Source organism: Eptesicus fuscus, chromosome 5 (genome assembly GCF_027574615.1).
Source record: "Eptesicus fuscus isolate TK198812 chromosome 5, DD_ASM_mEF_20220401, whole genome shotgun sequence".
Lineage (NCBI taxonomy): Eukaryota > Metazoa > Chordata > Mammalia > Chiroptera > Vespertilionidae > Eptesicus > Eptesicus fuscus.
The window spans coordinates 33,809,522-33,822,456 of record NC_072477.1 but is presented as its reverse complement, the minus strand read 5'-3'; the positions used below and the strand labels follow the sequence as shown (position 1 = coordinate 33,822,456).

General features: G+C 43.4%; 1 protein-coding gene across 1 annotated transcript in view; it reads right to left on the bottom strand.

Annotated features, from left to right (window-relative positions):
* The window catches only part of CCDC175 (coiled-coil domain containing 175), a 58,308-nt gene extending 50,899 nt beyond the window's left edge, over positions 1-7,409 (bottom strand). Inside the window, exons 1-3 of the mRNA XM_028141642.2 lie at positions 7,256-7,409; positions 5,468-5,553; positions 959-1,070 (exon numbers count right to left, since the gene is read on the bottom strand). Coding sequence (XP_027997443.2) covers positions 959-1,070; positions 5,468-5,553; positions 7,256-7,409 — 352 coding nt within the window. The remainder of the gene's footprint in view (positions 1-958; positions 1,071-5,467; positions 5,554-7,255) is intronic.
* Positions 7,410-12,935: the final 5,526 nt, after the last annotated feature.

Sequence of the window (12,935 nt, the reverse complement as noted above, 5' to 3'; positions counted from 1 at the left end):
TCGCGAGATCTAGACCTCACTGGAGGTGGCTGTGGCTCAGTGCATGGCTCAAAGACATTAATGAAATACTGGGCTGGCAATCTGGCTTCTGAGGTGTTGGGGGAATCTGTCCAAGGGAGGTGCCATACTTTAGAACTCACTGAAAACCACCCAAGGGTGCTGGGGAAGCTGTGCATTATTCACAATAGCCAAAAGGAAAAACCCAAGGGTCCACTGGATGAATGAATAAATATATATATATTTATATAATTACAGACACACACACACATTCCCATTCCCTTATTTCCTCAGGAATATTGTTCAGTCTTAAAAAGGAAGGAATTCTGACACATGCTACAACATGGGTGAACCTTTAAGGCATTATGCCAAGTGAAATAAGACAATCACAAAAGGACAAATATTGTGTGATTCCACTTATATGAGGTACCTATAGTAGCCAAACTCATAGAAAACTGATGATTTAGGCCAGTCAAGCTGCCTAATTTAGTTGGATAAATATCAATTTGGAATGGGCTGATCTATATATCTTTAGTCTATTTATATACTAAATTATATACATTTTATACACACACACACACACACACACACACATACACACACACATATATCTATATATGATTTCCACTTAAAATGCCAGGAAAAATATGCATCTCACTGTGTTTGTGTCATGTATTCTTTCTAGCTATATTTTGAAATGAAATAAATAAGCTAAACTTATTTAACCATAAATTAAACTCATCTTTTTACAAGGACTTTGTTCTATTTTCTTTTTTTTTAATGAAAAATATTTAGTGTTGATATTATTGCAGGTGTCCCCCATCTCCCCCTCTTTTGCCCACCTCTACCCCTCACCCCCCTGCCTCAGCCTTCATCACACTATCGTCTGCGTCCATGGAGAATGCATATGTGTTCTTTTGCTAATCCCTTCACCTTCTTTACCCAGTCACCCTCAAAATACCTTCCAGTTCTGTGTTAATGTTGTCAGGAAGAGTTTCCAATAGAAAATATAGTCTACTGAGTTCCATGCTTTCGATTTCCAGAAGTTCAATTGTAGTGTTTCTCAATTCTTCCTAAAGATTGAAATTATATATTAAAACAATAAACTTTATCTCCTAAACAATGCCCTATAAATGCTTTCAAAGGTCAAAATGTAATTTTAATTAAATATCTTCTGCTGCCATTTTCATTTGGAATAGAAAGTAGGAAACATAAGAACAATCAGTTTTAAGGTATCACTGTTAATTTCCACTTATTTTCTCCTACTCAGAAATCATCTTTCCCTATGTGTGTTACCTGTTTGCAGTTTCAATCAATTTAAAGACTTCAACAAAAAGGGTAACAGTGAGAAAGAAAACTACTTAATTAAAAGTAGAAAATGCCTATAAAAATATGCTTACGTATAAAGAGAACAACAGTTCTCTTTACATACCTACAAAGCCAAACAAAAAGTCAGGTAAGCATGTTGTTATTATTGTTAATTCATAATTTTGGAGGTGAATTAATTTTATTTGAAAAAAATAAAAAATCTGTTCATGGAAAAACAGATGAAATCATCTTTTAACTAAATGGTTGTAATGGCTTTAGGTACTTTATTACCTGAGAAATTACTATTATTTTTATTAATAATGAAAGGCAAGTTATATAATTGTATATATAGTATGATCAGGTTTCTATAAAAAATAAAACTCAATACAGGCATAATCTATACCCTGAAAGTAAGGAAGAACATTCATCAAGGAGTTAACTGTGATTATTGTAGGATGGTGGGATCATCGTGGTTTTTACTTTCTTCCTTTTGCTTGTCTATGTTTTTTTCTGTTTTCCAGAGTAAACTTGTAGTGCTTTTATAATAGTGAAAATGTGCTACTTTAAAAAATGGAAGGATTTATCTCTAAGAGATTTCACAGGTCAGATATTAAATGGAGACATACTAGATACTGTAATAAGCCACAATAAATACTTGGATCTCTTCAATCCCTAGAGAAAAAAATATAACTGAAAACAAAGCAAAGGAAGAGGTTTTCATGAGATCACAGTGCAGTACAACATGCATAAACTCTAAAGAGTACGTATTCTACTAGTATATGCATATACTCTACATGTATTCAAATAAGTGTAATTATAAGGTATAATTCTATAGTATACATACACAACTATATATAATTTTATACAAAACTAGAGGCCCAGTGCACAAAATTCATGCACTTGGGGGTCCCTCAGCCTAGCCTGTGCCCTCTCACAGTCTGGGACCCCTCGCTCCTTACTGCCTGCCTGCTTGCTGCTCCTTACTGCTTGGCTCGCTGCTTCTTAGTGTTGCTGCGGAGGCGGGAGAGGGTCCCGCCACCACCACTGCGCTCACCAGTTGTGAGCCCAGCTTCTGGCTGAGCGGAGCTCCCCATGTGGGAGCGCACTGACCACCAGGGGGCAGTTTCTGCATTGAGCGTCTGCCCCCTGGTGGTCAGTGTGCATCATAGTGACCAATCATTCCACTGTTCGGTCGATTTGCATCTTAGGGTTTTATTATATAGGATATTAGAGGCCCAGTGCACGGATTCATGCACCAGTGGGGTCCCTTGGCCTGGCCTGCAGAGATCAGGCCGAAACCGGCCCAGTGCATGAATTTGTGCACCAGTGGGGTCCCTCCCTTGGCCTGGCCTGCAGGGATTGGGCGAAACTGGCTCTCCGACATTCCCCGAGGGGTCCCGGATTGTGAGAGGGAGAAGGCCAGGCCGAGGGACCCACTGGTGCATGGGCTGGGGAGGGACCACGGGAGGGCTCCAGGGCATGTCTGGCCCATCTCGCCCAGTCCCAATCAGCTGGACTCCAGCAGCAAGCTAACCTACCGGTTGGAGCATCTGCCCTCTGGTGATCAGTGCATGTCATAGTGACTGGTCGAACGGTCAGACACTTAGCATATTAGGCTTTTATTACATAGGACTAGAGGCCTGGTGCACGAAATTCATGCATGGGGTGTGTGTCCCTCAGCCCAGGTGCACCCTCTCCAATCTGGGACCCCTCGAGGGATGTCCGACTGCCCATTTAGGCCCGATCCCAGGATCGGACCTAAATGGGCAGTCGGACATCCCTCTCACAATCCAGGACTGCTGGCTCCCAACTGCTCGCCTGCTTGCCTTCCTGATTGCCCCTAACCACTTCTGCCTGCCAGCCTGATCATCCCCTAACCACTCTCCTGCCAGCCTGATTGATGCCTAACTTCTCCCCTGCCAGCCTGTTTGCCCCTAACTGCCCTCCCCTGCAGGCCTGGTCCCCCCCCCAATTGCTCTCCCATGCAGGCCTGGGTCCCCCCGCAACTGCCCTTCCCTGCAGGTCCGGTCGCCCCCAACTTCCCTCCTCTGCCGGCCTGGTCACCCCTAACTGCCCTCTCCTGCAGGCTTGATCGCCCCCAACTGCCCTCCCTTACAGACCTGGTCCCTCCCAACTGCCTTCCCCTGCTGGCCATCTTGTGGCAGTCATCTTGTGTCCATATGGGGGCAGCCATCTTGTGTGTTGGAGTGATGGTCAATTTGCATATTACTCTTTTATTAGATAGGATAGAGGCCTGGTGCACAGGTGGGGGCCAGCTGGTTTGCCCTGAAGGGTGTCCCAGATCAGGGTGGGGGTTCCCTTGGGGCATGGGGCGGCCTGGGCAAGGGGCCTGTGGTCGTTTGCAGGCTGGCCACACGCCCCGGCGACCCAAGTGGAGGCCCTGGTATCTGGGATTTATTTATCTTTTATAATTGAAACTTTGTAGCCTTTAGCGGAGCCAAGCCTCCCGCTTGCTCCATGGCCGCAGCCACTTTTGTTGGGATTTATTTATCTTCTATAATTGAAACTTTGTAGCCTTGAGTGGAGGCCTGGGCCCACCAGGGTATGCGGAAAGCTTGGCTTCCTCCATCACCGGGAAACCCAAGCCTCCTGCTTGCTCCATGGCTGCAGCCATCTTGGTTGGGTTAATTTGCACACTCACTCCTGGTTGGCTGGTGGGCGTGGCTTGTGGGTGTAGCCAAGTGATGGTTAATTTGCATATTACTCTTTTATTAGATAAAATAATTGTAAAGTAATGAGATTAACTTTTATCAGCAGTCTCTAGGCCCAAACTCGTTTACTTTACAGTCATCCTATATAATAAAAGGCTAATATGCAAATCGACTGAACAGCAGAACAACCAGTCGCTATGATGTGCACTTACCACCAGGGGGCAGATGCTCAATGCAGGAGCTGCCCCCTGATGGTCAGTGCGCTCACATAGGGAGAGCGCCACTCAGCCAGAAGCAGGGCTCATGGCTGGTGAGTGCAGTGGCAGTGGCGGGAGCTTCTCCTGCCTCTGTGGCAGCGCTAAGGATGTCCAACCGCCAGCTTAGGACATCAGTCAATTGGACATCCCCTGAGGGCTCCTAGACTGCAAGAGGGCACAGGCCTGGCCTGTGCCCTCTTGCAGTCTAGGAGCAATTGGGGGGGGGGGGGGGACCAGGCCTGCAGGGGAGGGCAGTTAGGGGCAAACAGGCTGGCAGGGGAGAAGTTAGGCGCCCCCTCACCCCTCGAGTGCATGAATTTCGTGCACTGGGCCTCTAGTATTTTTATATTTTTAGAAATTTGATATGTAGTAGATTCTTATTCAATATTTTTAAATCAAATAAAGAGACCTCACTATTCTGACCCTTCTGGGGAAGCATTGTAAATGTCACCCAGGACCAAACAGAAAAGTTTGTGACTTCAAAAGAAAATTATTTAAATATTTCTTTGTGGGGTTGAGTTAACATAACCAAAAGAAATTCTGTTCATTTATTTTCACTGAACAGCATGGTCTACTTCAGGGAAATGGGTGCGAGAATTGCTTATAGAGAACTGAGTTCATTGGTACCACACATGCAATTTATTTCAGAGGTTGTTTGTCTTAACCAATACTTACATATTGGTGTCCTAAGCATTTGCCCATTTGGCTCACCCCTTAACTGAGCTCTATTATCACCAGTATCGCTTCTGTTTAGCTGGCTTGCCCTCATCCATAGCACAAGTCTTTTTTTTTTTTTTTTGGGGGGGGGGAGGGGAAGAGAGAGGGAGAGAGAGAAAGAGAGAAACATCAATGTGAGAGAGAAACATCAATGCGAGACACATCAATTGATTGTGTCCCATGTGCGCCAAGGGCAGAGATCGGACCTGCAACCCAGGTATGTGCCCTTGACCGGAATTAAACTCATGACCTTTCAGTCCACAGGCCGACACTCTAAACCGGCTAGGGCCATAGCACAGGTCTTAATTAAGTGTTCTGCATGGAAAATCAGGCAACAGTCCACAATTGAGCAACACTGGTTAAAATGCTTAGTAAATTGAGAGGAAAAAAAAATTTTATAATTTTTTTTTATGTATCTATTGAAATACTTTGAAAAGGGTTGGTGCTAAATTAAAGTTTGATGAAGAAGTAAGTGGAAGATTGGGGGGAAAAAAACTCTTATAGACAATACAATACCAATCTCTTGACAGATATAGCAATGTCCTTAAGAAAGATCTTAGCGTCTTCGTTGCATTTAAAATAGCCACTTTGCAGTGATTGTTCTAAAAAAAAAAAAAAGTAGAAAATTAAGATCTCATATTTATCTGTTCAAATCCTATTTAACCCTTTAAGATCTAGCTCAAATGTTTACTCAGCTGGAAATTACATCTGCTATCTCTGAATTTCTGTTGTACTTTATATAAATCTTTTTTGTACTTGTTATTTTCTATTTCATTCTATTCTAATTTAGGGATATATTTTATGCTCCTTGAGTCCATCTTTGCATCTCATGGTAAAAAAGAGGATGTTTATAGCTAGGACAAGAAATTCAACCAACATTTATGGAAGGTATAAATATAACAAGCCTATAATGTAGGTTTGTATAGGAATGTTTTCATATATGGTAGTATTTTGCCCAAAACACACATTTAATTAACTGTATAACAATCTAAGTTGACTCTTGTAAACTTATGATTCCTATCTCACAGGTAAGAAATCTAAGACTTTGAGGTCATGTCATATGTTCAAGGTCACAGAGCCCATCACGGATAGAGTCTGGATTCAAATGCAAGTGGTGTGACTACAGGTCCCATGCCCTAAAGAGCTCTATATACTTTCAGAAAAGTAAATAGCAATTTCTGCCCTCACTTCCAGGGAACTCGAATTCTCTGAATGAAATAAGCTCTCAAACCAAGTGAAACTCAGTTACAGAGTTTGCAAGCAAGTGTGGTTAGAGAGGGACAGGCATTGCCTGCTATTTCCTTTTCTTTCTTCTAAGGAATGAATGAACCCAAGAGCTTGATCCCACTTGCAAAGGAGTTGGAGAGCTACTACATATTTCATAACTCACACCAAGGACAAGAGGTTCAATTAAGTTTTTCTTCCTAAGAAACACTTTCTGAAGGTCCAAAAATTATTAGCAGGAAAAATATTTGTCAGTGAATGGATATGCTGATCTAGATGACCTTGTACACACATGAAAATACTCCTCCCAAACTTGTAAGAATTGTGAAGTTAAATTCGTTCATCTAAGAAGGATAAAAGAAACTATCCCAAACTGAGGAACATCATGATAGATATCAGTATAGTCATCTGGAAACAATGAGATTATTAGAGTAAAGCAAAGAGATGCTTTGTTGTTTGGTATAAATGGTTTATGAGCTCAACAAGACACCCTTCCTTGGACTGTCGCACCTTAAGCTTATGTGACTTGATTACAGGTTCAGCTTCTTAAATGAAGAAGTATTTTAACCGGGCCCCACCCAAGGTTATTATCTATTTCATCTCCATAACACCCTTCTCTAATATTCCCTGCCTAATACGACAAGAGCTTCTTAAACTCTCCGGTCGTAGTAGGCAAGGAGAGGCTTTCTTGTTTGCCTGTTAAAATTTTCCAGTTTGCCACGGCACAATGCTGGAGGAAATTAACTTGGAAGGGAAAGCCCCGAAGGGAAAAGGTAAAACTGAATGCACAACCTAAATGCAGGTGGGCACTCCAGCTGCAGATAAATGGCAATGGCCTGGGAGTCCAGGATTTGTCACCAGCTACTGGTGTGAGTTGGGCCAAGTCACTCCAGGGGCACGACCACCGCACGAGGGCTGAGTCCTGGGTCCCACCCTGTCGCCTCTCTCTAACCCTAGGACCGGAGAAGGCTCTGCTCCAGCCAGGGAGGCGCTGGGTCCCGGAGGCGGGTCCCACGGAAGTTCCCGCTAAGCTGAGGGCCCTCTCCGAGGCCTCCCTCCCCGCGCCCGCGGGCCTCTCACCCACAATAAAGAGCTGCTCCAGCACTGCGGTCGCGACTGTGGAGCCCAGGGTGGAGGGGAAGGTGCTTAAGTCCAGGGAGGGGCCGGTGGACACCGCGACCTGCTTCTGCTTGTCGCTGAACCCCAGCTCCGGAGACCAGGAGTGTAGCGCCATGCTGCTGCTCGCTCCAGCGTCGCCCACTTGACCAGAGGCAAGGACGCACGCCCGTTGCCACGGGCAACGAGGTCGCCCACGCAGGCGCACCAGGCGCACCAGCTGCGGCCCTCCCCCGCGTCTCTAGCTTTAGTCACAACAATTAGGCGATACCGGAAGGAACCCCTCTGGAGCGGCCCTTTTCTCCATTTCCAGTTCTTTCCTTCAGCCCTTGCACCTGTCTCGTGGGCCTTGGGAATCAATAAGGATCGTGTTTGAGCGCGGCTCTGTGTCAGGCACTGCCGGAGGAGCTAATTTTCACAGTGGCTTTGTGAGGCAGGTTCTTTCACACACAGGTGCTAATTTTATTATTATTTTTTAAAATATATTTTACTGATTTTTTACAGAGAGGAAGAGAGAGGGATAGAGAGTTAGAAACATTGATGAGAGAGATACATCGATCAGCTGCCTCCTGCACACTCCCTACTGGGGATGTGCCCGCAACCAAGGTACATGCCCTTGACCTGAATCGAACCTGGGACCCTTGAGTCCGCAGGCCGAGGCTCTAATCCACTGAGCCAAACCGGTTTCGGCCACAGGTGCTATGAGCGTAGGTAGTTACACACCTGCAAGGTATTTTGTAACTGCTCCCATGGCCTATTCAGTCTTTGTCATATTATGGTTATCCCATTTTTCAGAAAATCTTACTGAGGTGAGAGAGACAATAACCTTGGGGATAACCTCTGGCCCGGCCCTTAGAATTGGACAATGGCAATGGCAGTTTTCCCACCCCAGGTCTGCCAGAGCTGCCCCTGGGACTGCAACCAGGGCAGGGAGTGGGGCTGGGGTGAGGAGTGCTCGGGGCTGGACAGCCAGGCACTGAGGCGTGGCTGCAGAGTATGGGGTGCAGGAGCCCAGCCTGACATTGAGGCTGTGAATTTACTGTTAGACCTTGAATTCCCGAGCTCAGGAGTTTGGGTTTTGCTGCTGCAGGCAATGCTGCTCTGAACTGGAAGTTGAGAACAGATTAAGGGGCTCCCTGCTGGCAGCTGCTTGGTAATCAGTTTGTTTCTGCCTAAGGTAACATTACGGTAGAGCAGAATATCCTTATCAATTACAGGCATTATGATTCTTTTCAAGGAACCATCTTGCAGAGTAATCAGAAATTAAATTGGGCCTGAAACAAACAACCCGTATTTAGCATAAATGTCTTATTTATTTTTATTATTAAGTGGCATCCTAAAAAGGTAGCAGTGATCATTGTTAATGCTCACTTAGTATTTTTAAAGACATTTCAAACACTCATGATCTTAAAGTAGCAATATTATTTTTAATTTATTTAGTTCTAATTTTTACAAAGTGTTTTAGATGATTCATCTGAAGATGATTCAGTAAAGATCACTGGTGTATTAAGCTCTCCATTTGATTTAAAAAATCTTTGCCTTTGCCCAGGCGGCATGGCTCAGTGGTTGAGCGTAGACCTATGAACCAGGAGGTCACAGTTCCATTCCTGGGTACCCATGTTGCAGGTTCCATCCCCAATGTGGGGCGTGCAGGAGGCAGCTGATCAATGATTCTCTGTCATCTCTTTCCCTCTCCCTTCCTCTCTGAAATCAATAAAAATATATTTTTAAATTTTTGCCTTCTTCTTTTCTCACTTTTTGTCTAGCTAAGGTTTTGTTATTTTTTTAAAAAATCAACTGTTTTTTATTTTTTCTATTGTTTTTTTATTCCTTATTTGAATTATTTTTGTTCTAATTTTTATTATTTCCTTCCTTCTGCTAACTTGGGGTTTAGTTCATTATTCTTTTCTAATTTTTTTAGGTGTATAGTTAGGCTATTTATTTGAGATATTTTTTTTATTTTTTAATTTAGGCACTTATAATTTAATTTATAAACTTCCCTTAATACTGCTTTTGCTGCATCCTATATGTTTTGGTAATTTGTGTTTTTATTTTCATTTGTCTTGATGTATATCTATTTTTTTAATTTAAAATATGTTTTTATGGATTTCAGAGAAGAAAGGAGAGGGAAAGGGAGAGATAGAAATATCAATGATGAGAGAGATTCATAGATTGGCTGCTTCCTGCAGGCCCCCCATTGGGGATCCAGCCTGCAACCTGGGCATGTGCCCTGACTGAGAACCGAACTGTGGCCTCATGGTTCATGGTCCACCCACACTCAACCACTGGGCCACACTGGCCAGGCTTGAGGTATATTTTAAATTCTCTTTTGATTTCCTCTATGACCCAATAATTGTTCAAGAGTATTATTTGTTTTCCACGTATTTGTGAATTTCCCCATTTTCTTGCTTTTACTCATTTCTAGTTTCATTCCATTGTGCTCAGAAAAGATACATGGTATAATTTCTATCTTTTCAAATTTGTTAGGACTTGTCTTGAGGCCTTATATGTGATCTGTCACAGAGACTCTTCTGTGTGTATTTGAGAATGCATATTCTTCTGTTGGGTGAAAAGATCTTGTATATGTCTTTCAGATACATATGGTCTATAGGTTCGCTCAAGTCCATTCTTTCTTTCTTTATCTTTCTGTCTGGATGTTCTATACTTTATTGAATGTGGGGTGTTGAAGTCTCTCACTATTACTGTATTGCTTTCTCTTTCTCCTTTCAGATCTGTCAATGTTGATTTTATATACCCAGGTGCTCTGATATTGGGTGCATGTATATTTGTAATTGTTGTGTCATCATGTTAAATTGACCCTTTTATCATTATGTAATGACTGTCTTTGTTTCTAAAGACAATTTTTGTCTTAAAATCAACTTCACCAACAAGTTTCATACTCTATATTCTCACGTTGCAGTTTAGTGTCCTTTCATTTCTACTTGAAACACTCCTTTTAGCATAATAGGGAAGGACCAGAGAGAGGTAATTCTAGCAGGATTATTTTAAAAGGCTGTGACCCAGGATAAAAGCAATTAAATTTACTCATTGAAGAAAATGTGGCCAGCCAAATTAATTCTGTAATATTGCATGTATTGAACTGAAGATAAATTAGAAAAATAATCATATTGAGGAGCTCAAGAATGATGCTTATACAAAGCACTAACTAGAGAAGCAGGTTGGAGTCTGAAGGCAAATGACCCTCCTGTCCAACTAGGAAAAGCTTGGTTATCCCCCATCTAACCACTGCCGCATTGGTTAACACTAGGACACTAATGGTGGCTCTTTCACATCTGTAGAGAGCATCTGGGGGCGCACCTGAGCAAATGGTCATCGGCTGGGTCTAGCGGCATCGACAAAGCCATGTCCTGGAAATATACCTTGCCAAAGGCAGGGATGTTGTCAGTCCTGATCTTTAGCTCAGGTGCCAGGGGGTGGGTGTAATTATCTAAGTTCAGCCAGGGGCCAGGGGTAGATGCAATTATCAGGGTCCAGTTAGGCCTGACGATTACGAGAAGCCACACGAATGAAGAATTGCAGCTTGATCTTTAAGCATGATTTCACATAATTTCCTTTGTCTTAAACTCTAGTAAAACTTCCTGGTATTATGCTGTATATAATAAATGTGCTGCACAAGCTCTGAGTCACTGTCTCTCCATCTGAGAACAGCATCCCACCTGGTCCCAGCTTTACTCACTGTCTCTGTGTCTATCCCTTTCTTTTTCTCAATCCCCAGTCGCCCCTACTCAGGACTCATTCACTCTCTAGCCGTGCTGGTCATGGCTGGAGAACCCCTATACATATCTCCCACCTGCTTCTCTACACTCAGAAGAAAGTGCTGAAGTTTGGGTTCTCAGAGATGCCCTATTCAAGGACAATGTGGCGATTGCTAGAACTGTACCATGGTGAAGCAAAGCCCAGCATGTGGCCATTCTCAAGTGCATGCGGGTGAGGGAGGAGCTGTCCCACTACTTCTCAGCAGTGATTCCTAACAGTGGGAAACAAGGAGAAAGCGATCTGGGCTCCACATAGGAGGAAAAGTCTTCACGGGGGTGTAAGGGTCAGTGTGAGCCCTAGGATGATGTTATGAGTTGAATTGTGTTCCCCCCGCAAAGAATATATGTTGAAGTCCCAAACCCCTGCATCTCAGAATGTGACCTTATTTGGAAATAGGGTCTTTTACTAAGGCAATTAAGTTAAAGTGAGGTCATTAGGCTGGGCCCTCATCTGATATGACTGGTATCCTTATAAAATGGGGAAAATTGGACACAGAGGGAGGAGGATGTGAAGACATACGGGGAGAAGATGTGGCCATGTGCCTGGAGTGATGTACCACATGTTGCTGGCAACCGCCAAAAGCTGAAAGAGGTAAGGAGGAATTCTCCCCTAGAGCTATCGGAGAGAGGATGGCCCGCCGCCACCTTGGTTTTAGACTTCCAGCTTCCAGAACTGTAAGAGAATGAATTCCAGCTGTTTTAATAAGATTTTTCTACTGTTCGCAGCTTTCAGAATAACCTCTCATTTTGGACCCCTGGGGGCTCTGTCCTTGGTTCTCTTCTTACCTGTTCACTGGGTCCTTACATTGTATCTATCATCTTGAATATCAACTTAACAGATGCTCCCTGTAGAAGCAGGATATTATGTGCCCCGTGTCCCATTTGGTAAAATTCTACATCTATACCTATGATTTTGTAAGGCTAGACTGTACTCAGGAAATTTTCTTCACCACTGTTAGCAAATGCAATTCCTCATAAGATCCTCCTACTGAGAAGCTGCTTATGCAACAAATTCTGGGCCCATAGACATCAGGAAAATGCTGCCAATGCAGATACTGGGGAAGGTTAACTCTATATAACAGCCATTTAGAAGAAATTTTATGTTAAAGGTTGGAGACTGAAATACACACATGAAAAAAAAATCCTCTTCTGTATCTAGTAACCATAAAAAACAGTAGGCACCAAACTAAGCTTAGTGTCTTCCTTCCCAAACCAGCTCTTTTAGGTTTTCTATTCTCAAAAATGGTATTGCATTCTCCTGATCAGCTAGTATTAGACAGAGGTGAGCAAGGGCGTGGCATGCAAGCTGCCTAGCGTACCTAGGAGGTGCTAACGCTCAGGTCAGCCTTGGTTGAAACACCGTATCTAATCAATCGCCAACACCAGTCTCATCTCCCTCCATGTAATCTCATAGCCAGTCCTCTTTGCATAGTGTGTGCCTGGCAGGATGGCCTGATATAAGGATCAGGAACAGGTGGATACCTCCTTTCTATTCTCACTGTGGCTACTTTAGGAGAGGCCTACTCATTTGATGCCTGCTTGCTATTAGTTATGCTATAGTTGTTTCCTATAGTCTTCTAATCTCTAGTATCAGGCACCCCTCATGTGTTTATGCGACTCTGAGATCTAAAGAACAAAGACCAGATCCTTGGTGTTTCTTTCTAGTATGATCTGGACCCAGCCCGTCAGCCTTAACTGACACAACCATTCCCACCCCAAGCACCTTACAACCCAATTCAGCTTATTACACACTGCGTGTGCCATGCACTACCATGTCTTAGCACCTTAGTTCATGTTCTTTCTTTATACTGGAATGAACCTTCTCTATCTGGAGAAAGCCCCAAAGCTCACCTTCTCTGTTGCTCCTA